This window comes from Atractosteus spatula, chromosome 20 (assembly GCF_055471065.1).
Source record: "Atractosteus spatula isolate fAtrSpa1 chromosome 20, fAtrSpa1.hap1, whole genome shotgun sequence".
Taxonomy (NCBI): domain Eukaryota; kingdom Metazoa; phylum Chordata; class Actinopteri; order Semionotiformes; family Lepisosteidae; genus Atractosteus; species Atractosteus spatula.
In genome coordinates this window covers 12,365,175-12,391,000 of record NC_142725.1, presented here as the reverse complement: position 1 = coordinate 12,391,000, position 25,826 = coordinate 12,365,175, and the positions used below count along the sequence as shown (strand labels likewise).

The window sequence follows — 25,826 nt, the reverse complement described above, 5'->3', positions numbered from 1 at the left end:
TATACTTTGTCCTGTGTAACACAGATGTGTGTAGACAGTTTTTAATGTCATTTTATTTTTTTTTTCCAGATTAAATAAAAGGCGTAACCTGACCCCTGGAACTTTTTACCAACACTGTAATTTATCGATACGTGATGTAAAAATAAACGTTGCTGCAATCTGATGATTTTTGCTTTGGCTTTTAATGCAATGTAAAATAAAAATGAAGAAACATAAAAATATTAATTTAATATTTTAAAACACACTTGTCTAATTATAATTCTCTTAATTCCTTAACAAAAACATTGTGGTCTGTGAAACCATAAAAAAATTACAATGCATAATCATATTATTAAGTAAAAACAATAATACTTCTTGGCATTTATATTGCTCTTTCTATCCCAAAGGTCTTTACATATAAGTGGAGACCAACTTCATTAACCACTGAAAGCCAATGTATGGCAGTCCCACTACCCAGCACGTTAGGTTAAGAAAATAATTCTCAGTAGTTCAATTACTGTACACTAAAACTTGAAGGAACATTTGTAAACCCAGAGGACCTTAGCCAGGACACCTACTGTAGGTTAAAATCCATACTCCTTGAAAAAGTGGATTGGAATCTTGATCATGTATGATCAAGTAGTCAGTAGCATGATCAAGTAGTCAGGACCTCACTTTAACATCTCCTCCAAAGTTCAGGACCTCCTACAGCAGGGATTCCCAGTTCTGGTCTTCGAGGACCCCACACACCTACTGGTTTTCTTTCCAGATGAGCTTCATTACCCAATGAAGCCTTAATTTATCAAGCTGATCCACTAGAATATTTGCCATTTTTTCCCCCCAACTGGAAGGTTTGGGTTTTTAACTTACGCACAAAACACAATAGTTAAAAGGGAATTCTCATTAAATTATGGTATAGGAAATTGAGAAACATGTCTGGAATAAAAACCAGCAGCTGTATGGTCCTGCACTGTGGTTTTGCTCACAATACTGGGGCACTGGTTTGCAAATTCTGGACTAGAATGAAGAGCGCCATCTGCTGGTCCATTGACACCATATTGCAACAACAACAACTTGAATTCCCCTGGAGGTCCCCCATCCCACGACTGAGTGGGCCCATGTGCCCATTCTATGACCGAGTCAGATCTTAGCTTTCAAGATCTGACAGGATCAGGATCAGGCTTAAAGGTGGTAAAAGACACCAAAAAGTGCAAATTACAGAGATGGCTTTAAACCACGTCCTAGCTATGGGGTGTGTTTAAGACTGCACTTTCCAGTGGCCTGCTCCTTGATTCAGGTATAGGAAAGCCAACTGCAGAGCTGTTTTACCAGGAAACTGAACCAAGGACCTAAGAACAGAATTGAATCTCTTTCAGTCACTTGATTCATTTCAGCCATTAGAGCTCAAGTTAGCAATATTGGCCCAGATACCACTGGCTTGATCCTACACTGCGTTGTAAGCAGACTCCTGCGGGATGGGACTAAATGCCACCAGGATGGAGATGAATCTAATGGATCTGGATGGGCTGCCATTAGACACAAGCAGCCCCTAAAACTAATCGGAATGTAATGTGATCCTGGCAAAGTGAAAAGAGACTGATGGTCTGACAGAGCACGTTTAATCCGACAGGATTAACATTGGTAATTCCAGATTTGAGGTCACAAATATAAAAAACACAATTGTGAATGGTATGTTCATTTAAAAAAAACATTCGGGGCAAGCAAGAACATTTCAGAATTCCCATTGCTCGGAGTTAGCGTCACTAGTCCAGTGATCAGATAATATCAGCCAACAGTTGCCTAGGTCCCACAAGCAAAGGAAATCCATTGGGAGTCATTGTGCTGTTCGTAGGAGAGCCAGCTTCATTGAGCTCAGAGTTCACATTGATCTGCACAAAAAATAAACTGTACTTCTCCAAGTACGTCCAAAACAACACTAAATGTTATGCGGTTTTTGTTCTGAAAATATGCAGGAGTGGCAAACCTACTTTAACAGATTAAAAACAAACTGAAGTTTGCAGCCAGAATCAGTGCTTTGCTCTGTATTGACCACCAGGTGGAGGCCACACTCTGCAAAATCACAAATGCTCAGTCATGAGTGAAAAACTCTTAAAATACTGACAGCAGGCGTTTTCTGCTCTTATTCTCTTACTTGTGAGATTCCTGGAGAAAAAGAACAAGGGTGGAGCTCTTCCCTGAGATCCTACGAAAAGCTATGCCTATACACACTAGCGTAGTATATTCTGCCATTCTGTAAATGGAATACATTTAAGAGCCTCTTCTGAGGTGGATAAACATGAATACACAACTAACTATCCTTAGCACTAAGGCACTACCATTCTTAAAATGTCTGTTTAGAACACCCGACACACATAAAAATATAAATAACTTCAGATTACAGGTTTAAAGCCACACACTGCCTTTTAAAGTCCATTACCTGTGGCATGTTACAAACTACACATATTCACGTCAAAATGAAGCCTACACTGCTGCCCGTGCCACAACACAGGCTTGGCCACAGCGGTGATAGCTCTGGCACGATTGTCCTCCAAAGGAAGTGAGCACCCACGGCATGGTTTCGGAAGGGTGATACTGCAAGCCAACACGCCTCGTGCCAATAGAGAGTTCCCAATTTTTCAAGAGTCCTCCTCTCTCAGCACTGAAATTACCCAATTCCTCCCAGAGTACTTCTGCATACTGCGCCCAGTCCTGCATCATACACAGAACCAAGAGCACAGACAACGCAAGCAACAACAAGAGCAGTTGGACTCCCACTGCCAGGAGTTAGCTTCACTAAACCAGCTGTCGGGCGCTTAGGTCCTTCAATCACTGACAATGCACCACGTGTCACTGGGCTGTTTGTAGGAAGGCCAGCTTCACAGAGCTCAGAGTACACAGTGATCTGCACAAAAAATAAACTTTATAATAAGAAGGGACTTTGGGGGAGGGAGGAGAGGAGAGGAGAGGGGGGAGCTCTATAGCTCCTTACCGAAAAAGCTTACTTTCCCAGAACTCACTTCATAAAGAGGCTCTAGAAATCAATGGCTAACTCTTTTAACAAGTCAGAGTTGCACCTGGCCTTCCAGGAATTTAAGACAGCTGCACTGGGAGTGGGTTTCATGTTGAAAGCATTTTTTTTTTGCAGATGCATTTCGAAGGGCTCTTGTACGTGCTGCAGCCCTGCATGTAACATTAAACGACTTCTTTTTAATTAGACGAGCAGGAAGGAGTACTTTCCATGCTTTCGTTTCTGCATGATCCGCTGGGTCCTCCTTCAGTCTACTGCTCTGCCGCTAACCGGAGGAGGTGAACAGTAACTCACGAAGCTCTGTCCTGTGTGAGCCGTAGTTTTTAAGCAAATTACCGCAACCCAGCCTCACTGTTCCTGGAATGAGTGTAAGCCTTACTGTGCATGCTATTTACACCAGTCACCAAGACAGATACACTGTACAGACCACACTGGAACACGTAGGTAGGCTGTCTAGAGGCTTCTTGTAAAAAGAGGTGAGCATCTGTGGCTTATAATCCTTGGAGGTGTGAACAAGCCTTGAGGCAATATCTATCCCCAGCTGAGCAACAGTGGACAGTTTCTTGTAAGTAGAGACGCGATCAGTTTGCATGCTTTTCACTAAAAAGCGAACAAATTCATGTGCTTTGACTGGAAAAGCACTTCAGAGTTCAGAGGTAGGAAACAGCCATCCCAAGAAACTGGGAGCCTTACACAGAAATGACAAGCATAATCAAACGTCCCCTGTCTCACAAGATCCTGCAGATGAAGAGCTGCCCATCAATGAACAGGCTGTGACAGAAGGCATGACCTGTCATTTTTTTCCTCTGAGGTCTCTCACTCACTGTCCATGTGGCCATCTCGACATGATCAGTAATACTAACCGCTTCGGAAGACTCGCTCCCTGAGCGCAAGTTTAAAGTGAGGAATCGCTGCGATTCTCAGGTGGAGTTATTCCCCGGGAACACCCGATGAGCTTGAGCTTTAATTAGCAGTCTCCTTCATGAGTCATGGCCATTGTCAGCTTAGGCCACTCATCGTCTGAGGGCTAAAGGTAGCAGAAGTGGGAGGTATATGCCACTTCCCCAGCAACAGTAAAAAAGTAAGTAAAATAATCAAACGCCAAAAACATTAATAACGAGAGCTGTAATAAGAATCTTCTACGAGGTGACACTAGGTTAATGACCGTACTCCTCTGAGTTCTCCTCTGTGTTCTACTGATCCAGTTGAAAATGAACAGTTAGCCCTGGTTAAATTAACGCCATGAGTTTTGATCTTTCCATGGTCCACATGACTGGCTGCTCTTGTCTTCTCATGTTGCCGCCCTGATACTGCCCTAGCTTGGCTCGGCGTGCTCACATCGCCTTCCCGACTTCCTGCACTGCTGGGCGGGCGTCCTTGTTGTCCTTGTCCTGGCACTGGGAGATGGATGTCTCCTCCTGGGAGAGGGGGAAATCCGGACCGAAAATACAGGGCTCTGGGGAGTAGCCCACCCCTTCAGCCCGTGGGGGAGAGCAGCAGTGTGTGTTGGTCGGGAGGTGGCAGCTGATGGTGGCCTGGAAGTTCACTTTCAGCTGAGGACTGGTGGCCTGTGGACTATCTGTACACAGAGGGAGAGAGAAGCAAACAGAGTTAGAAGAAGGCCCTCCATCATTAACCATGACCTCCAGGAAACAGCAAGCACTGGGCCGAAGCCAGCAGGAAGTCAGTTTGGTTGAAAGTGGTTGCTGGTGAGCTGTGGTGGAGTTACGGCTCATTGCTGACAAGCCTCAGTATTACCTCAAGACCTGCTTACACTGAAAAGGACTGTCTTTCTTACATCTGAGCAGAGACTTAGCGCCTTCAACAACAACGCATTTTACAGGTTGGTATAAAAAAAGGGAGGACAAGAGACTTCCGAGATAAAAATGAAGGGAATTCACAGTGGAGCTTCATGAGACGGTTAATCATTTACATGAAACATCTTTACGCTTGTCAGCACTAGCCCAGAATCTGGGTTCAAGAGACAGGAGACGAGAGACAAAGAAAGAAGGAGCCGATATCCAGTTTCTCATACTAGAAAAATGAATCTTTCCATCTGTCCTCTGTCCTTTTACACTTCACTGCCCTCTCCTCATCCACTCTCCAGGCTATGTAGTCGGCCATATGCTTCCCCCCCATCCTATGGGAATGCTGCAGAAAAGTACAGGAGTGATCCCAACACATTGGGCAGAGTGCACGGCCATAACCTGACTGCATCGACAAAAGTCCCTTCTTCTTACCTTGACAGCAACTGGGGCTCCCTCTCTGGCCGCTCGATGTGGTCGACTCCGCGCCTGACTGGCTGCCCGAGGCATACGAGAGTGCGGAGTGACTGGATTCCGTCTCTCCCAGCAGGCACAGCTGTTCTTGCGAAGGGGGGTGGAGGTTGCCGGAGGGGTTCCGCTGTAGGGCCCCAGGGGTACAGTTCAGGACCTGGAGACAGAAGATCGCGAGAGAGCATGAGAGGGGAAGATGTGGTGGGGGCCAGCATGTCAGGAGCAAGTCTGATTTTCTTGAGCCATGGATTCTCGTCAAGCTTTGTCTGGGATTCTGCCGGCCGTCTGTGTGTGGCCTCTCTGTCTGTGTGGCTCAGTCCGCGGTCTGCATACACACGTACCCTCGTGGTCCGAAAACCTACCTTCTTGGCCTCTGCATCGGCATTCTCTTGAAGGGCTGCTGCAAAACAAAAGGTCATCAAGGACGATGAAATAGCGAAAGCTGAATTAGCAGCAGGCACGTGACGCATGAAAGAAGCATGGCTGTGGCAAAAAGTTATGGGGGGTTAGTCTAGGTCACCTCATTCATGCTGTTATTTGATTTCTGGTTTCATTTCCTTCAGGAACACCTTGTTGTGGTTTAATGCTTAACTTCACAGGTAGTCAAGTGTACAGAGCGTTTCGTATTGTTATGCTTTCATTATCGACAGAACAAGGGGCACCCAATCTCGACAGATGCAGGTGTGTGGACCTGCAGTGTCCCAGCTGTGCTCCCAGTTGCTTGACTGACCCCTTAATCGACTTCATAATGGGTCAACTGCAACAAACTGTGGCAGCAAACTAAGAATGATCCCATGGTGAGTACACAGCGCTGTAGTAAACTAGTACTCTAGATATGTGGCGGGTGCAAAGATCCCAAAGTAACAGCTGCTACACTCTAGGTGCTACAGAACTATGGTCAGTACAGTACAATGCTTAGTCTATAGCAAGGGTTGTACTAAGAGAAACAATGGATAACATAGTAAAGTTCCAATTTTTTTAGCATCTTATTACTGAAATAATATGGTCACTACATAATGATTTAAGCATCTGTCACTGGAAAATTTAATTATAATATTTGATTAAGAATTTAATTCCAACCACAATAGAACAGACCTAAATTACTAGTCATCAGCATTTCACCTATGCCAAACAGCCTGCATTACTCAATAGTGAGTTCTGAGATATATATTGATAGGAATATTCTGGGGCAGGAAAGGAAATTAAATTAAGGCAAATTCATACAAGTAAAGAAGATGTGACTCTTAATTGTGTTCAGTCACATCTGGGTGTCATTTGAGTGTGTTAGTTCTGTTATTTATTGTCAAGACTCTACTCTGATGGTTCTCAGGGGTGATGGGGACAGGGGTTGTTGAAAATACTTTTTTACCAGATTAAATCTTCATGAGAGGTGAGAAATTATATATGTTGAATATATAATTTTGTACCGCTAGTAAACACTGAAAGTGAAGAAATGCTTCATGAATGATTGCAAACTGTCACATGTGTAAGACCTGCTCATAATCTCTGTGCCAAAAACAGTAGGACGTGAGAAAAAATGAGATAGACTGCAGAAGACAGTGTCGATATGACTGTGTACAAAAAACAGCTAATTAAATATTCCCAATATCCCAATCATTTAAAATTTTATCTTCCTAATCCCATGCATTCAGTACTGAAACTTGTTTCTGGGAAGCTACAATTCAGGATCCTAGAAAATAGATTCTCCAGTTTAGCTGGAAAAAATCCAAGTTGCATTCCAAATGAACATTCCTATTCCTATTTAAATGAAGTTTCAGAATATTGTTTAATCTCATATTAGTTTGAGACACAGTAAATCGTTCCAGTTCAGTGGAGAATTGTCCAGTGATGGAGTGGAGAGGTCAGACGTGGGTAACACAGAAAGATCAGAGAAGATGTGACAATTGAGGGACAGTTCAATTATAATCACACACAATACTGATGGGGTACGGTGTACCTGTTGATTTATGCCTAAAGCTGAAAGATATGGTCAAAAAAGTGCTGTGATGTGTAACAGAGCTGACACCCACCAGTGCTTAAGCCCATTTTTGGTTACACCTTTGTGTGAAACTAGAAATAATGAAGCCATCAGCACCTTTTAGCTACCACCTTCACTGGTGCCAAGGCAGACAAGATAAAATCACAGGCTTTGGAACGGATGAGAAAAATAAAACCACGTTTTTTATCATGACACCTCTAAAGCTGTTCCAGTAAGCCTGAAACTGATCGGAGTGAAAACTGCAGTTCAAGTAAAAAAAAACAGCTCTATTCATGTGTAAGAGGTCTGTTCAAAGAGTGACAGAAAGAACATCCAGTATCAGAAGTCATTACCAGTCCTGTTGTAGATGCAGCGTCCAATGATAAACATCACTATGATGATAGTGACCAGCACTGCAGCGCCAGCTACTGCCCCAGCTGCATGACAAACAGAAAGAAAAGTTTAAAAAAACATGGGGTGGGAAAGTGGTGGATTTTAAATCTGGCAGAGCTTGTCCGCTATTTGAAATGACTTGGAACACAAGTGGGTTTTATCAATGTACGAAAACACTTGTTTCAGTGATGTCAGGAAAGGACAATTTTGAACCTCAAGAGATATAGGGTGTTTTATTTTCAAAACGTGTTGTGCGAACCACCTGGTAACGAGACTCATAGGGCGTGTTTGCAATATACATACCTTTAGGTCTCCAGCACACCTATCATTTAGACATCATGTGAAATACAGATCCCAGCGCTCAATGGATCAGTTCTCAATTCCTTACTTAATTTGACCAATTGATTTACCAAAACTGATCAAAACTCACTTGTGTTCCATTTCTTTACAAATTGATGATTTAACGATCGTTTATAAGACCCCCTAGACTAATGCTGTCAGGAACAGGGTGGATAGGCTCTCTCACTGTTCCAGCTATGTACCTTCGGACTCTTAAGTCCAAACCAGGCGATCGTGTACAAAGATGTTGCGTTGCACGTTACACACAAGACAGGCCTGTTGAGGCTAGCCCTTTGCACTCACCAATAATGTTGGTCTTGTCGATGACAGCTACAGTCTTGTCGGCCTGCGCTGTGCTGGGAACAGAGTGGGGCAGAGAAGGTGGCCGTGCAGAGAAAGGGGCGTCCATCCTGTGCAGGACAGAGTTGCCAAGAGTCTCAGCGGCGACATTCCTGGGAGTTGCAGTTGCCATTTTTGGGTGACAGACGGCGTCTGCACTGTTTGTCCCGGCGCGCAGCTCACTGCTCCCCTGGGAGGCACAGCTGGAGAACAGAGAAGCACAGAGCCGGTGAGACACGGACCTTCAGAAAACACACAGAACTCAAACTGTTTCACAAAAAAGTCAGTCTGCCAATGTTTAACCACTCTGGACTTGGTTTGTTTTGTGAATGCTTCACTCCCTTGTTGGGAGACTGCTCTCCTTTGCTTTCTGTCCTTTCAACCATTTCATGCACTGATTAATCCAGAAGTTATGACCCATTGACCATAAAAATGGTCACAAAGACCATAAAAAGGGTCACAAAGAAAATGCCTTTGAAGAGATTTAATGAAGAGAGTGTAGGGTTTTTGAAGAGAGTTTGGGGTTTTTAATGAAGAGAGTGTAGGGTTTTAAACACATGGACAGCAAGTATTTTAAGCATCAGACTTAAATGTCTTCTATGGTCTGATGTTTAAAATACTTGCTGTCCACTGTTTACAAAACCCAAAGGCTGTCAGGAGAATTTTGAATCGCTGTATGCCTTCTGCACATGCACACGTAGTGAATCTGCTTGTTACTGTCAGACTGCAGATTTATTGGAAAGGAAATTAACTGGTGGGTGGCTATATAATGCAGCTTGTGAGCTGTAAGAGAGAGCAAGGGGATACATACTCAGTGTGGGGCTGACAAATCTCTGTGCTGGAGTCTGTGGCAGAGAAGGTACCAGGAGGGCAGGGAGAGCACACTACATCAGAGTTTGCCGTCCCTGAATAGCAGAAAAACACCACAAAGTCACTTCAAACGAATGAAAACCCGCAAACCTTCCAGACACCAGTTCTAAGAACGGTGCTGTGAGTGAGATTCCCTTTCCCAGAGCTAACAGCAGAGTGCATTTTTTTGAAGGTCTGTGCCCATGAGTACGCGTTTGCTCTGGTACCTTTCTCTGAGACTCCCTGGCCAGGCGGGCAGCTGGAGTACATGCTGCAGGTGTCACAGGAGTAGGTGCTTGAGGTAAAAGAGCAGTAGCCTGCCTTGCAGACACACTTTCTCGGGGAGGTGACTGTGCAGGGTTGGACCTCCTCCAGGCCTATATATGCCAAGACAAGATCATACAAATTAATCCAGACCCACCAGCTCAGTGTTACACAACACAGGCACAAACCCCCATGCAGAGTGGCGCCTTGTAGACAAAACCCACTTTTTTATGTTTGGAGATAATATCTACAGACCTGGCAGGCACTTCACAAACAGCAAAAGTTTTTAGGAAGAATGTCCATTGTAAAACCTCTCAGTGAGGCTGCAACAGATGTTTCTATGATGACTGCTCTCGAGGCAGGACTCTTTGATGTAATACCGTAGGAAAGCCTAGCTTTCCTTCAAAGCCGCCATTGGTACAATAAAGGAGTTTCCAGAAAATCTACCACTAGTTAGGGAAAGTTATTTTCTTTCAAGGTCTACCTGGATATAGAAGATGAAGACAGACAAGGAAATCTTCACTCTCACCCAGGGCAACTGAGAAAATGTCCAGGACTCGTATGTTGCTGCTTGAGCTCTTGTCAAGCCTGTTAAAACTCAGCAGCAGATTTTGATTGACCCTCGGTAAGAAAGAGTAGCTCAACCTTGTACAGCACCTCGTTTTGTTGGGTACAGTTTTGTTGTGAGGTCAGCCCGTGTCCCTTGTCCGACCAACCTGTCCAGACTGACCAGTGCATTCCTGACTGACACAGTGTCAGGCAAGGAACTGGACACACCTCTCAGTTGGACCCTCAGGCACAAAGGCGGCCCTGTTATTAGTGGGTAAATTTGAAAAAAACGGTGTACAAGCCTCACCTTGATAGCAGGCCTTTGTGCATCTGAAGCAGTTGTTGTGGTAATGCCAGCGCTCTGTGTAGGAGCCGTTCCGACACTTTTGACACACTGTGTCCTTTGTCTCTGTGCAATCCTCGATCATATGGGTCCCTGGAATGGGAACCATAATACACAAATAACCAACCATGCATTGGGATTCCCAGACATTAGCAGGTCAGCTTGACAGACTGCGCTGACAATCAAATCAAACAATTTATTCCACTGAGCACCTACAGTTACCTACCTTTTTCCACAACATGACTCGGGCCATGATAATTTTCTTACAGGACAAATGCAAAACAAGAGCGCAAACAGAAACAGATTAAGGTGGGCATACTGATGATATGTTTCAGCATTCAGGAAAGTGCGACTCCAGTCTTAGCAACTGATATAGCTAAACGAGGCCAGTTGCCTGCCTCCTGAAATAAAATGCCTCGTCTTCAAGGTGTCGCAAAGCTTCTGCGGACAAAAGCTGCCCCCCGTGTGACTTGGGAACTGCAATTTTCACAGGCTCTATCAGCAACCCCACAACAGTCACGGCTGCTGCTCTTTTCTTTGCCAAATAAAACTCCTAATGCCTACTAGTAATAACAAATAGCTTTAGATTAAAAAGGACATTTGTTTTCATATTCTGGAAACCATGTGCAAAATTTGCAGCCTGGAGTGCAATTGTAAAAATAATCTATATGTAAATGTGACAAGTCTCGTGAGCCATACTGGATAGGTGCTTACTGAGTAAGACCTAGGACTAGATACATGCATGACTGGTCTGCATATCCCAGTTTAATTGCAGCTGAACTGCTACATACAGTAAGTGCCGCTTCTACCAATGCTGACGACACTGACAGCAGCACTGCCCCCCGCAGGCCGTGTGACCGCACCGCATGCGTTTCCGGGCGCGGGCGCGGTGTGGAATCCCCCGGGCCCCCACGGCCCGGGAGTCTGAGCCCCGGCACAGGAAGCACAGGAAGCTCGGCGGCAGCTCTGTGATGTGGTGCGAAAGTGCCGCTGCTCTGCGGCTCCCCGCGCGTGACGTCAGCGTCGCAGAAAACGCCGCCGGGTTTATCAAAAAGCCGGCGAGAGAGAGAGAGAGCGGCAGAGCAGGGCAGGACTCTCACGGCGCTGAAGCACGGCGCGAGGAGGAAAAGCAGGCCACAGGAAGTGCTGCCAGCTACACGTGGTCTCCGCGGGACGTGCACACCACTTCCAACACCAAGAACTGCATCTACTGAATGTTGGGGTGTAGCAAGATGATGCAGAATCAGAACTACACTACTGGAGGCAAAGGCAACACTGAAAAGAAACTTCTGTCACGCAGACACAATTGACCTTTTCGTTTCTGGTCTGGCTGCGATACTGTTTGAGAAGCCATCAGGCTGACGAAGTGCTCGGACAGAAATATCTTGGCGGCACCATGCGGAAGGCAGTGACACATCTGCCCGTGCCGTCTCTCTCTCTGATCACAGCACCGCAGCCCAGTTTCTGATGTGGAGCGCCATTCCGTTTCCTGAGGAAGGGTTGAGGGAGGAGCGCGTGTTTCTGAATAGGGATTGTGCCGAGTGATGGCTACCGCACACGACCAAAATCCTCACCCATCTCATACCTGGTGGACACCGTGAGCAGCAGCGGTGCACCCTAGAGTGATAGTATTCCCTCTCTGGGTTCCGGCAGACCTCTCCGCTGTCCAGGGGGTAGGGCAGGGTGTACGTCTGTGGGAGAAACACAGATGAAGCGAGGTGGACAGGAAAGGCCGTTCTTGAGCCCAGAACAAGCTACTCTGGTCTGCACAGAGACGGGCTCCGAGCCCAACCAATCTGGAAAGACAGGAGTCTTAGCAATTGTTTCCGCACGTAACTAGAAGTCTTTCAAGAGCAGTTCACCCTCCATCACTTTTCAGGATCGATTTCCCTTCTGATTTTCTTTAAAAGGTGGTGTTTTACTCAGTACTATGGGGACCTTCATCAGCAGTCTTCACGAAACTCGTGAAATTAGTGGTTCTGTCTTTTCTGGAGGTCTAAACACCAACACACCTGGAGGGATGGACACAGTTAATTGTGTATTGACCATCACACTCAGTCTTAAGTCTTGCAGTAGGCATTATGCTTTCAGGCTGGATTTATTTGCTTTATTCTTAAGGAGGAACTTAAATTGCTGGTATATGTTCTCCCTGTAACATATGATCTATTGTATCGAAGATCTCTGATTTATTGTAACTTGACTGGCTTGGAAATGCTGAAAAACATGTTAAAAAAGTGACTTAAATGATTGGCAGACTGACAGGTCATTTAATCGATTCTGGGCAGATAAAGCTTTGGCTGGCTCAGCAGAAACGACTGCAGAAGAACTATTTGGGGCTGTGGTGCAAATAGCACCCGTCCTCCTTGTGTGCTTATAGTACTCCTTACAGTGCTAGATTGTGCAGGAGCTGCAGAGCTGTGAATGAATCACTCTCTAGAGTGGCACTGCTTGACTAATGGCAAAAACCATGCTTTCCTCATTTTTTTAAAGATCTGTTTCCTGCTGTCTGCCTAAGTCGGCAATAAAATGGAAATATGAACGCGTGACTCATTTCACAACTACTATGTGACAAAACACCATTTTTTCTTCTCATTCACATTAGTCACTAAAAATGGGCAAACCTGCTAGCTTTCCAAAGTTCAACTTCAGTGCCCTCTGTCCTGCCAGCAGATAGGAAGGACAGCTGAAGACTTTTTGTTTGTTTTACACAACCAGAGCTGCTTGGCAGTTAAAAAACAATTAACATGCATCAAAGGGTAAAAAACACTGCACTTACTGCATTATCTCAAGAGGTGTGCAATAAAATCGCAGATCCCTGATTAAATGCCACAATCAAACTCTTTATTCCAGTCTAGTCAGAGCATGAGTGTGTCATGCCTTAGTTCTCCATGGTTTAAAACAACTTGTTTTAAAGGTAACAATGTTTATGACTGGGGTCACAGGCAATGGAAATACTATATACTGTAGTATATGAACACATGGGTTTGTTGTTTCTAAGGTAATAGACTGATTATAGCTTCTGTCTATAAACTGGCCAGATTCTCAATATGTTCCACAGCCTCACACTTCTTGAAAACCCAAATACTGCTGCATCAAGTGACTAATCAGCGTCAAAAAGGCTTTTAACAATATAGACAATACTACTGGGCAGCTCTTCCTAATGACTAACATCTGCATTTGAGAATGGGCCACAATGAACACAGTAATCTGGAAATTTCCCTATTGGAAAAGTTTCAAGATTCATGTGAAACGTACTTGATACTGAAGCAATGACATTACCAGCGATGATAAAACCGAGATATAAAAAAAACAAACAAAAGATTGATGTGTGTAACTGAGGATGAGGTTTTCTTTGAAGATGGTTCCTCACCTCAGTTGAGAGGAATTCCTCTTTTAATGTTCTCAGCACCATACAGTTCATCGGGATTTCCTCCCCAAGGACAAAGAAATAATCGAAAAAAGCAGCACTCCCTTCCTCCCGCAATTTCAAACAAAAAGGCTGTTTATCACACAGAGGTTGTGAAGTGGACAGGCAGCCGATCCAAATTATTTAGCAGATATAATGTAGGAAGGAAGCAAAGCCTGCCTCTTCCATTAGGGTCTTCTCAGAGACTGTGTTTAACTGGCCAACTAGCTAATGACCACTTAGAATTAATATTAATATGCTTAACAGATGTTCTTATCCAGCACAATGTATGCCAGCAGAACAAAACATATGGCACTGCTATGCAAAAGTCAGTCTGCAATTTGCATTGTTCTACCCTTTTCCTTTATGATGTAGAAACACTTCTGTGCTGACCTTTTTATTTTAAGCTACCACCTAATTCTAATAATTAGCTATTTCATAATACAAGAGGTAGCCTTTTACTAGCCTTACTGTAGGATGTGAAGTGGAAGACAAATGATGATAATGACAAGGAGCATCTGACAAAGAGTCAGTTGAATTTGACTCATAAAAGTGAAAGATTAGATACTACAGCACTTCAGATTGGCTGCTTCTACAGTACGTAGTTCACCTTATTTTGTTGTGATCAGGTTTTTGAACACCGATCAATCTAAAATACCTTGAAATTACAAGACTGGCTTCCAAACTAAGCCGCATTAACAACAGTCAAAGACGTTGTAATACCTAGAAAACGTTAACGGAGGATTTGAGTAAATTGCTGATGCTCGTAACAGAAATATGTTTTGCAACTCCTGATGGTGTCAAAGATATTGGCAAATCAAAGTGGAGTAATAATTTCTATTACAGGAGCCCACTATCCTGTCCAAAAGATTACAACTTGCTTATTGTATAAGTCTCCATAATTTATAATGTTAAAACAAATCTGAGAAAGATAATGATTTGATTATTTCCTAAATTAATTTCAACTGTTCCGTTCCTTGTGCTACAAAAAATAATCTAAAGTATGATGTCACTATAAGAACAGATTCGGGGATCCCCTTCCTGAAATATTAAACCCTTAGCAATCAGGCTTACCTGAAGCATTAAAAACTCTCCTGCAACTAAGCTACAGCATTGAAGTGAACATGGATGACTTTAGGAACTGCTCAGTACCCTTGTTTTCTCCTAGTTAGATTTAGCCATAGATGCTTCCTAAGCAGTACAGCGTCATGCTCTCCTACCAGAGGAACCAGTACTGGATCAATCACAGAAGGCACAAGGCAGGGCGCAGGTCGAGCTCCGTGAACACAGGTTCGAGTCTAAGCGCTGAAAGCAGGATTCCCCAAGTGGCAGCCCACAGCTGGCCGAGCACCACTGAAGAGAGGGTGGGATTAGTTGACAGGGCTCTCCCGGGCGCTTACAGGCACGAAATGCTGTCAGTGAGGGATGCATTTCTCCTCCAATCAGCACTGAGCTGCCAGTACTGCGCTGCATTAAAGAGGAACTACGACCCCATATTTATATTTTGGGGTGAGAAAGGATTGGCCTTGAATGAGTGCAAATCAAACCACAATGAAGTAAAATGTACACAGTAACATGTAAAACCTCCCATTTATATCACAAGACAGACAATTGCTAAGTGTGTGCAGCGCTATATTGCCGTCATTGTCGTCGACTCAGAACGAGGCAACAAAACTTCTGGTGAGGTGAAGTGGCCCTATTGTAAACAAGCAGGCTTGCGAATACATCTCTTTTAATCCAATAGAAATATTGCTCTCTACTTTGTTCAAGTCACATTGGAACATTTCTGCACTGAAATATCTGCTGCACAGCCTGTACTTATTGACTTGTACATCACATTACAGTGACTAGTGAGCAGGAAGGGCCAGTTTAACTCACAATTCTCAGGAACTTGCTGTCACCTGTGGCGAGACTAGGGGTTTGTGACAACATGGCGACCATACCAGTATTTTCACAAAGTTCATCAATTTCAATTTGAAATCAATTTTTGTCAGCGAGATGTAATAACCAGCCTGAGAAACTGGGACTGCAGTTCCCCTTTAAAAGCCAAGTGGCTTGAAGTTGTTTGGGCAGGTCAGAGGTGTCTGCCTGCACTCTCTTTCCCCTGCGAGAGATCACAGGGATTGTAGCCAAGAGCCAAGTCGTGAAAAACACAGTACTGGTTATACAGTATAGGGCAGCTTTACAACTAAGAACTTTTTAAACTAAAGCACCAGAGGTTTTCTAGACAGTTTTTGTCTACCTATGTATAAATATCGCACTTCCTGCTGACTCACTTGTGTGTTTCATCTTTGCACCCCTCTCTCCACCCTGTTTTTGCCCTCGCAGCAGCTCCTTGGCTCTCACCCTTCAGTAAAGGTGGCGTTCAACAGCCCTGGGCCCCAGTCAGCAAGGTGAGTTACTCCAATAAAACTCCCTATCCGAATCCCACCATGCGAGAACTACCGAAAACAAAATAACTGGCGAGTCTAAATGAGAACAAAAACATGCTGCCATGGCAACGCCTGAAGTCGAGACCACAAATGGCAGGAGTAATAAAGGAACTGTCTGGGACACTGAACAGAAATAAAGAGCAAATTACAAGAGAGAAAAGCAGGTGGTAGACACCTCACATTTTCAGCAGGTACACCTGCCAGTACCTGACTGAGCACACTTCCACCCTTGGCACATAAGGTATTAGTCTGGCAAAAATGTCTGGTGGCATTTTGATTTAAAAAAACAGGATAATGTGGAAATGAGGAATATTCTTTAAAAAAAACAGTGATACACATCATGTTACTTTAGCTAGAAGAGACAGTATGGGTTTGTGCTTTTCTGGTCAAGCGCCTCTTAGGGCGAGTTATCACTTAACAGCATTTGGAGTCTTATGTTACGCATTGTCAACTTATTCGCCTATGAGCTTTTTAAATATAGAGTGTTGTGTTTCAGGCTTTTATTCTTCCCTTCAAAATAATAAAAACTGTCAATCACAAAAGAGGCTACATCGGTAGGATATGGCACAGCAATTCTAATGCAGTGGACACAAACACACATGACCGATGGCAATCATACTGAGGTACGAGTGGGCCGCCACTTGGAAATTGTGCAGTACAGGACATTTGCAACAACCCATCAATAAAAGAGCAAGGGTAGAAATAAAGTGAACTTTTTAAAATGAGTCACAAAAGCAGAAAATGCAGAACACTTTTTTTTCCACTGCTTATCAACACAATCGCTTAGACAAAACCAGTACACAAAACATTATTCTTTACAATGTCTAGAGTGCCAAGTAAGGAAACAGAACAGTGTCTTTTTTTCCAGTAAGTCAACAAGATTACTGTGTACAGACAAAATACTGTACAAATGTGGCACTGAGCAGCAATGACGTTTTCTGCAGTCTGTTTATTAGAGAGGAAACAAGACCTTGAAACTCCTAAGCTATCTCATAGCTACACCTAAACAAGAGCAGAACAAATCAAAGCTACTAGATCCAGGAGGGAGTTATACTTGTGCAATGTGTTATTTGAGGAGCTGGTCATTAACGACGCATTGGTACTTCATGATTAACATACTAGAACTTAAAAATTTAGGGACAGAAAATGGACAAACATTTTGCAAGTACTTTAATGAGATTTCTTCATAGATACAGTCTTGTATAGTATTGAATATATCATACACAGGTCCACAATTCTGGTGCTGGAGGCCACTACACCTGTTGGCTTCTGTTCCAGTCACACAACTGAGCCCTTACTTGAATTATGATGAGTTTGAGTTGAATTATCTTCAGCTCTTAAACATACTCGGGGTGGTCTTTTTAACTGTTAAGCTTCAGAAGTGATCTAGAATTCCAAACCTTAATTGAAACAAATGCCAATGATTCAATCAAGCAACTTGTTAAATTTAGACTATAATTAAGTCATTATGCTCAGCTGAAATGAAACTCGACAAGTGTTTCTGTCTTGCAGGTCCTCCAAGACAAGTGTTGGAATTCCCTTGTCTTATACGTGCCTTATAGTTAATAATTAAGAACATAAAGTAAAAAAACATTTATAAGTCATAAACTATCATTAGTAAATTATCTTTTCATTACAAGTTTTGCACCTTCTTCAAATGGTCTTCCTAAGTGGGTACTTGGAAAAGAGTGTTTTGTTGATCAAATGCAGAAGGAATTTAAATTAAACCCCCTTTTATACATCTTTTTGCAAACTTTCACAAGCACAAATGAAGCTCCTGCCAGTTTTGTTTTATTCCAGTGCCTTACTAACCACTGCGAAACATCCTTCAAAAGCAAAGCTTATTCTCCAATAAAACCTACAGTACAGATCCATAGTGTCCTCCATCTCATCTGGAGCGCTTGGGGTCACTGACAGGATATGTCATGGCCCTCACAAGCCAGCGCACAAACATGTTTGTTGGCTGCAGTTCAGCACCAATATCTTCCCTTTTACCTGCTTGTTACTTTCAAGGTTAAACATAGTTCAACTAAATGAAAGCCAGCACTGACATTTATATTAGGTTATACAATTAACTTAGCCCCGTATAATGTACACACACGGAGCTTTTATTCCCAAGACAATAACCTGCTCAGTTTGCACCAGTGTTTGATCACTTATGCACATTGTGTATCTATGTCACTCCCTGGTGACCCACTTTTTTTAATTTATTGTGGACTGTGAGAATGATCCAAAGGTCCCGACTTGCGTTTTAATCCTATGCTTGTCCATTTCCCCCCCATTATTTGTGAAGGGATTCACCCGTGTTAAATGCATTGCGCGCTGTGCACGTCTTTTTTTTATCTGCCTGCGACGAAAAGGCTCCCACCCTGTCCCATCAGCGATAAGAGAGGTCTGCCGTCTATCCTCTGCACGACCGGTGCGAGCGAGCCGAGAGGCGAGGGTGTGTTGTGGTGGCGGTGGCGGCGTGAGCGAGGCCGGGAGAGCTAGCGCCAGGCAAGCGGAGCGGGGGCTGTGGGGGGCGGCTGCTCGGCTGCCGTGCACCAGGAATAGCGCAGAGGCCAGGGCGGCGGCGGCGAAGCGCTTCACGTGTCACTGCAGTGGCTGCAGGCTGCCTGACCTATTTTTCGAATGGGGAGAGAGACCGAGCGCCCCGGTACAGTACCACGTCAACCCCTGCAGTGCTACAGATAAGCCATTTCCTCCTGTTCCCCAGATGACGTGTAATTAAAAAATAGAGCGATTTAAAACTGGCAACAATCATGGCTTGCTTGCTTATAATAACAACATTACCACAGTCCTTTTGCTTGTTTTGCTTCAGGAAGTCGTGGGCAGAGGTCTGTTAGATGACCTGTTACGGTAAGAGGGTTGAACATGAAAACACTCCAAGGCAATGTTTCTCCCTGCAGAGCACAGAAGGAGCCAGAGACAAACTGGAGATTTCCGCACCAAGGACGGCTGCCAAGAGACGCCAAGTCTCGGGGAAGAAAACTAATTAACACTCTGTTGTCTACTTCTGTTTTCCTACCTATACCACACTGTATAGCAGTGGTTCCCAATCCTGGTCCTAGTGACCCCCACACCAGATCTTTTTGTTCCAGTTAAGCCCGCAGTTACACAATCATATTTCCCTGCAACTCACAACTAGCAACCTAGTGAAGCTCAGCAGGTGTGAGCCTGGCCAGTAACTGGATAGGAAACCTCCTGGGAAAGCTAAGGTTGCTGCTGGAAGAGGTGTTAGTCTGACCAGTAGGAGGCGCTCACCCTGCGGTCTGCGGTCTCTGACGGGGACACTATACTGTAAAAAAGGCGGCGTTCTTCAGAAGAGATGCAAAACCAAAGTCCTGACTCTCTGTGGTCATTAAAAATCTCAGGGTGTTTCTCAAGAAGGATAGGGGTGTTACTCCAGCGCCCTGGCCTAATTTCCCATTGGCCCTAACCAATCATGGCCTCCTAATAATCCCCATCTATGAACTGGCTTCATCACGCTGATCTCCCACCCACATAGAGCTGGTGTGTGGTGAGCGTTCTGGCGCACTATGGCTGCTGGTGCATCATCCTTGTGGGTCCATGGTGGTGGAGGGGATCCCCATTACCTGTAAAGGGCTTTGAGTGGAGTGTCCAAAAAAAGAGTAAGGAATAAGTGTAAGGAATCATCATTATAAGCCCTTCATTAACTTAATAACAATAAGATTAATCTGAACTGCTTGTTCCCACCTCTTACACATTTTAGAGCTTTAACCTACTGCATTCTGTAAGTGAAATTAAATCCCAAACCTGTGACAAGAAGCAAAATGCAATTATTCCAATAAAGCAACTTCGTAGATCAATTAAGGCTTCAATTAACTAATGAAGGTGGGAAGGAATGAAAACCAGTAGGTGTGCAAGTCACAAGGACCCGGATTGGGAACTACTGCTGTACATGCATCATAAATCACAAAAAGATTACTCCAAAAAATCAGGGCACCTCTGGAAGAAATGAATACCGTGCTACCTGGTCAGAAAGAAAAGACTCAAGCTGTGTTTGATTTATTTTTTGTCCCGTGACAAGTTCTTGCAACAGGCCACGCACAGGCTGTGCGTCACTCCTGTCATGAGGAGTGACACTGAACTGAGCGCAGCAGAGGTGATAGAGGACATGACCGCCACTGTGTCGTACCAGAGGAGGAAGTCAGGAATCAAAAGAAGAAGCAGGAATTGTTCCCCCTCACCACACAGACCCAGAAAAGCCTAAGCAAATTCAGCTTTTTTGTTGCCTTTAATAACCTCTTGTTTTAAGCAATATTAACTTTCAGGAAGTTAAACAAAAATGTCGGAGTACTTAACAACTTTGGCTAGTGCTAGTTCTTTAACTCTATCTACAGTATATCACTTTTAAGCGTAAGAGTGTGCAAGTTCATTCAGATGACTTCTCTGAAACTGCCATCCGGGAACACAAAGGTCTTGAGCAATTGCACTCTCACAACCCAAATGATGTAAGATAGGAGAGCCCAGCTTGTACTCTAACCAATACTGTCATCAGCGGAGCCACTGTTAAAGTAACACAACCCCCAGGCTACCAGTTTAACATTTCTTCTGAGAGAGACATATACAGTATAATGCCACACCCAAGTTCGAAAAACCTGGAACTCCAGCCTTCGCACGCAGCAAGGTTCAGTGGTCATCTGTGATCGCACTAATTCATTTTTTCTCCTGCGGTGTATTTATAGGCATAAGCAGAACCTCAAATGATCAAAACATGGAGCTGGGAGATTACCCGAGCCACTTCTGAAGAAGGCTGTGTATGACTGTTCATGGGGAAGTTGCTCTGGCTCAGGCCACTCCAGGCGTTACTCACCCTGCGTCTGAGCAGTTATTAACCACAGACCAGGCTCCTTCAGTGGAGCGGTATCAGTGGCTTCACTCTCTGCTTAATGAGCTGCAGTCCATTCAGAGCTTTATGAGGCAGTGATGTTTGACGTTTCACCGAGAACGTTCTCTGCTAGCCATACAAATGGGCATGCATCCCGACTGGCAGACTGTTTGCAGAAGCTGGTTTGTACTGCATCTGACCCACAACACAATCCCAGCCCTCACCCTTGACATGCCATGGCTCTTTGCATCAAGCTGTACTCACAAAGAGCTTTAACTGCAACAGTTTCCAAAAGGCCAGCTGGCAAGCTGCAAGTCAAGCGAGGATTCCCGAGGCAGAACAGAGCCGTGGCAAAGTTTTAAGCCCATGTTACTCTTTAGACAAGGGATGAATGACAGATCAATGCCCCAGGTGCAGAGCACCCTAATACAGACAAAGGATATGAAGGCAGTCTCTGTAGTATCTTCCATACGTTGACTAAATGCCTGACTCACACATTTACCAAAGAAAAAGAAAACAAACTATTGTCATGAGAGATTTCAGGGACTGTTTCTAGTCACAGTGGATGAAATTCCCGCTTGAAAATGCTCCACCCTGACATTTGTACTTCTCTGTTTTTGAAAAGCCAAAACAAATCTCCCTTTGTGATTGTCCAGGGAGGCTAAGGAAACTCACAGCTTCCAGAAGGCTGAATTACTAACTAAGAAAGGGTCACTTCCCAAGTAAGAGTGCGCAACTAGAAAAGTCTGGTTTTCCATGGTAGCACACATTAATCAGTTCTCAGATGACTTGCTTTTTGGAATAGAAACAGCACTTAACATTTCAGCATTAGTTTGCCATTTGAAATTAATGTACATGTCCTAAAGGGCATTGTATTCAAAGGCAGAACTGTAGTCTAGATACACCCAGTAGGCCTATATATAATGTCCAGTTTGATTTTTACACCTACTTATGAAACCCAAACTTCAGCAAGGAAGATCTGGAGATCAAAGCGTCATGTTAATTAACTGCAGATACTGATCAGGTATCACAGGATGAGTCTCGACCCCATCAAAGGCTTTCTGTGAAGCCAATAGAAGTACAAGGCGGCACCTTTTGTCAAACGTTTTGACAGGTACCACACCCCCTTTGTCAGCCAATGGGAGGTCATTATGTGCCGATGTCCCACCCCCTCCCGATTCAATGGTGTGTCGTTATGAGTGGTGATGTCCCACCTTCCCCTCAGCGGTCCTGAGCCTCTGGGTCCAAATGTCTGCCACCGCGATCCCCCTCGTTTTATAAATATGTGTATTGTAGCACTCTTGGGTTCACGTGGGTATGTGCCCTCGTTGCTGCCACCTCAGGTCGGCTCCCCCACCGATGGGGACTCGAACCCAGGCCTCCGGCGTCACTCAACAGGGACCCAGCCAGTTGAGCTAAAGGGAAATCTCCCCTCAGCCCGACGGCTTTCACTCCATTTTACAGACTCATTTGAGACATCGCCCGAAGAATGAGGAATATCGATTGTATACACAAGATTTCTTACAAAGGGTGCTTTATACTCTTCTTTCTACAAAGCGAGAAATGAAAATCAGACCAGAAGGCTAATGTCCTCAACTCTGTAATAGAGTTAGTATATGTAAATAACATTAATGAAATTACTACAAATCTGCTGTTTTGAGATGGGAAACTAAAATCTGGTGCTTACCACGGGGTCTATTCCAAAATACAACGTGCTTTGCATAGAACATGTGGTAACACTGTACGGCTGATAACCCAAGCAAATTTATTTGCCCTGATGGACAGAGTAGCGCAGATAAGTGTTTACAGCTATAGAAGCGGAGAGAGAAGGGGTGTTATGACCACTTTTTCAGATGCAGCAGCGTTTTTGAGCCACGTTGGAATAATAGCTGCATGTACTGAACGAATTTTCTGCACCAATATTTAATTGTAGATTGCAACCAGGAGCCTGTAACGTATGTAAAAAGTTCAAAAGTGTATACTGGGATGTTTCTGTCTCTGTGTTTTTGTATTTCAAAAGCTGCTGCTGAAACAAAGCTGTTCACATTTCACATGCTTGTCCTGTTGTCACGCGCTTGTCCTGTTGTCCTGCGAGTGGCACTTTTAATCGGTCACTGTGTGTGTCACTCGGTCACTGTGGGGGTGTGTGTGTGTGCGCGCTTGTTGTTCTTGAGGCATGCCATCAGAACAAGACAAGCGCCACGGTCACCGCGCCTCCAGACTTGGTTTTCAAAAAAGTTTGACGAAAGGTGTCGCCTCATATACTACTGCCAATAAGAAACAAAAACCAAATATATCCGAGTAAGTATGTCCCTCCTTAACGTTCGGAAACCGAAAACTGTTGGTAGCTCCTTAAGCATAAGTTTCTGAAATTCCCAAGGCGAAATCCCAAAGAGAAAAAGAAACCAACAGCAAACAGTTGTGACTCACACGTACTGTACAGTATGATCTGCTGTGCTACAGTTACAATGTCTCTGCAGAAGCAGTCACCAGGGCTGTAGGTCCGACAGAGCTGAGCGCTTTATGGCAATTACACAGCACGCTTGTAGTAGTGAGTTAAGAGGGACACTGGCTGCCTATAAGCAGGCAAAATCTGTAGCCATTAAAACACAACAAACTCTCCTTTCTATAGGTCCATCGATATAAACACATCACGGCACAAGGTATTAAATATTCATGCGCGCACAGATTAAACTACAGTTCATAGAAAGTGTGGAATTGATTTACTTTCAAATGAATTTCTTTATATTATCCGCAATCCCGAATGCACCCTGATTTTGAATGTCACTCCTGACTGATAATGCAGCTGAAGTTCCGCTCTCTTGAACTAACCTCGAAAAGCCCTCTACCTCACTTCCTCGCACCTGTTTGATGTGGGGAGTTAAAAAGAAGCCCGACTCCTGACAAGGGAACACAATCAGATACCGAAGAACCTGGAGGATCTGTTTACACTGAAGTCCTGATCTGAACTCCACGGACTGGCGTGGGTATGTTCTTATGTGATCTGAAAGGAGAACCGGTTCTTAAGAAACGCGCTCCGCGCGGTTCACCTTCTGGTAAACGAGACCACACCTCAACTCTGCTCGTATCCATCACAGCAGCTGCGGATGAGTGTCTCAGGGATTTACGGGAAACCTGCCCTTGTAGTCAAAACACGGCTGTTGCATAAAATCTATGTCCGGGACTCGCCTAAAATGAGTAAAGCAAGCAAATAAAATCTAATAAAAAATAACACGCTTCTAAGCCATCCGTACTCAGACCCTCGAATTTAAAGCATTGCTCTCACACATCATGGTAAATGGTAACCAAATCTGTGGTCCATTTTCAAAAGTAAAGGTTTACCACACTGGCAAGCAAAGAAACCCACTTCATGGACGCCCCGACAGTGATCGCATGCCACATGTTTAACATCAGCTCATCAATTGCGCTCATTTTCTGAAGAGGTTGAAATAAAACATTCACATTCCGCTCCGATGGGAAATGAATCATACCCGCAAGTAAATTCACTTTGAAACAGCGACACTGTATAAAAGAAACACTGGGAAACCAAGAAAACTGCAGTAAAATGTATCCTATATAGCTGCCAAAACTGTACACTAATAAACCACGTTAAACGATCATGAGATATATTCCGCATCATAACACCTGAATGTGTAATATAGTATATGAATTATATGAGCAAAGCATAACAAACAGCTAACTAACCATTCTAAATACAATGGCTATGTTTTACAGAAGTTGCAAACTTTAGCACAAACTGCATAATATTTACAAACGGTACTATGTAAAGCGGGTGGCTTTGTTCAACATCACTCTACCCTCACCGATACAGCCCTAACAGCCATTGCGCTAAAAGGAAGATTTGGAAAAACATCTGTTCCTGCGTTTCCAATTCACTTTCAGGAGGCTTCGTTTTCTTTTCTTAATAAGTCCGTGTGGTTATTTCGTCCTTAAAGAGAAAATGCTCTCACCATATCAAATATCAAAGTAACCGCAGGAAATACATTAACTGCCACATTACAGTTCAATATTTCTAGCCTTTTCTGGAGATTTCGCATTGCAGAGGAAGGTCTGACTTGTCTGTGCTTTTCTCGGCATCACTTTTCGAACAAAGAGCCGCTTGATTCTCAGAATAAACACCGGCTTTAGTGCAAGATCTGCTGCTCTGCCTGAGATCAGCGTCTCGCCTTGCCTTCAATGCAAGAACACTACTGTGCTTACTGCAGACTCCTCGCATTGCATTACACGCAGCGCTTTAGATATTAAATTCGATATAGGTAGTGAATAAGGCATTAACAGACTAAAGCAAAGGACTGTTAAGGACACCGTGATCTGAGAAAATCGAAATTCAGAACTCCAAAGCGAAAAGCCGAGAAGCAGAACGAACCGACATGAAATAAACAAAGTTTTCCACTTAAACGTTTCTTTATTATTTTCACAAACACCCACCTGGCTCTCCACATGAAGCATCGTGACAGCAAGCGCAAGGCCCAGGGTTTTCCAAAACATGTTTCTCACGATACCGCGTCTTGTCACACTGAAATCTTCCCTGCCGGCTTCAGCCTATTCCGAGGTTCAGCTTCCAGTGTCAAATTTCAGCGTCTTTGCCAACAGCACGCCTTCTCAACTCAGGACGACGCAGGTGAGTCGATTTATCCGAAGACGATCTGCGTCTTTCTCGTTTTAATTGCAATACAGAATCTGCGGTTTCAGTGCGAGGAGTCACCGGAGTTGTGCGCAGAAACGCGTGTTGTGCTGGAACGACTTCAGGGCCTGCCTCTGCAGTCTGCTGAACTCTG

At 44.1% G+C, this 25,826-nt stretch overlaps 1 protein-coding gene across 2 annotated transcripts; it reads right to left on the bottom strand.

The window, feature by feature from the left end:
- Positions 1-166: 166 nt before the first annotated feature.
- Positions 167-25,826, bottom strand: LOC148817540 (uncharacterized). Of its 2 annotated transcripts, none has more exons than XM_088938452.1 (10): positions 25,477-25,826; positions 11,923-12,028; positions 10,302-10,430; positions 9,409-9,558; positions 9,144-9,237; positions 8,297-8,535; positions 7,615-7,698; positions 5,646-5,683; positions 5,248-5,440; positions 167-4,586 (listed from the first exon to the last, which is right to left on the bottom strand). In XM_088938452.1, exons 1-10 carry the CDS (start codon positions 25,534-25,536, stop codon positions 4,342-4,344), a joined length of 1,338 nt encoding a protein of 445 aa, XP_088794578.1. In that variant the 5' UTR covers positions 25,537-25,826; the 3' UTR covers positions 167-4,341. The 2 variants fall into 2 exon arrangements, with proteins under 2 accessions (XP_088794578.1, XP_088794579.1); XM_088938453.1 differs by having other exon boundaries at positions 4,068-4,425; positions 25,477-25,602.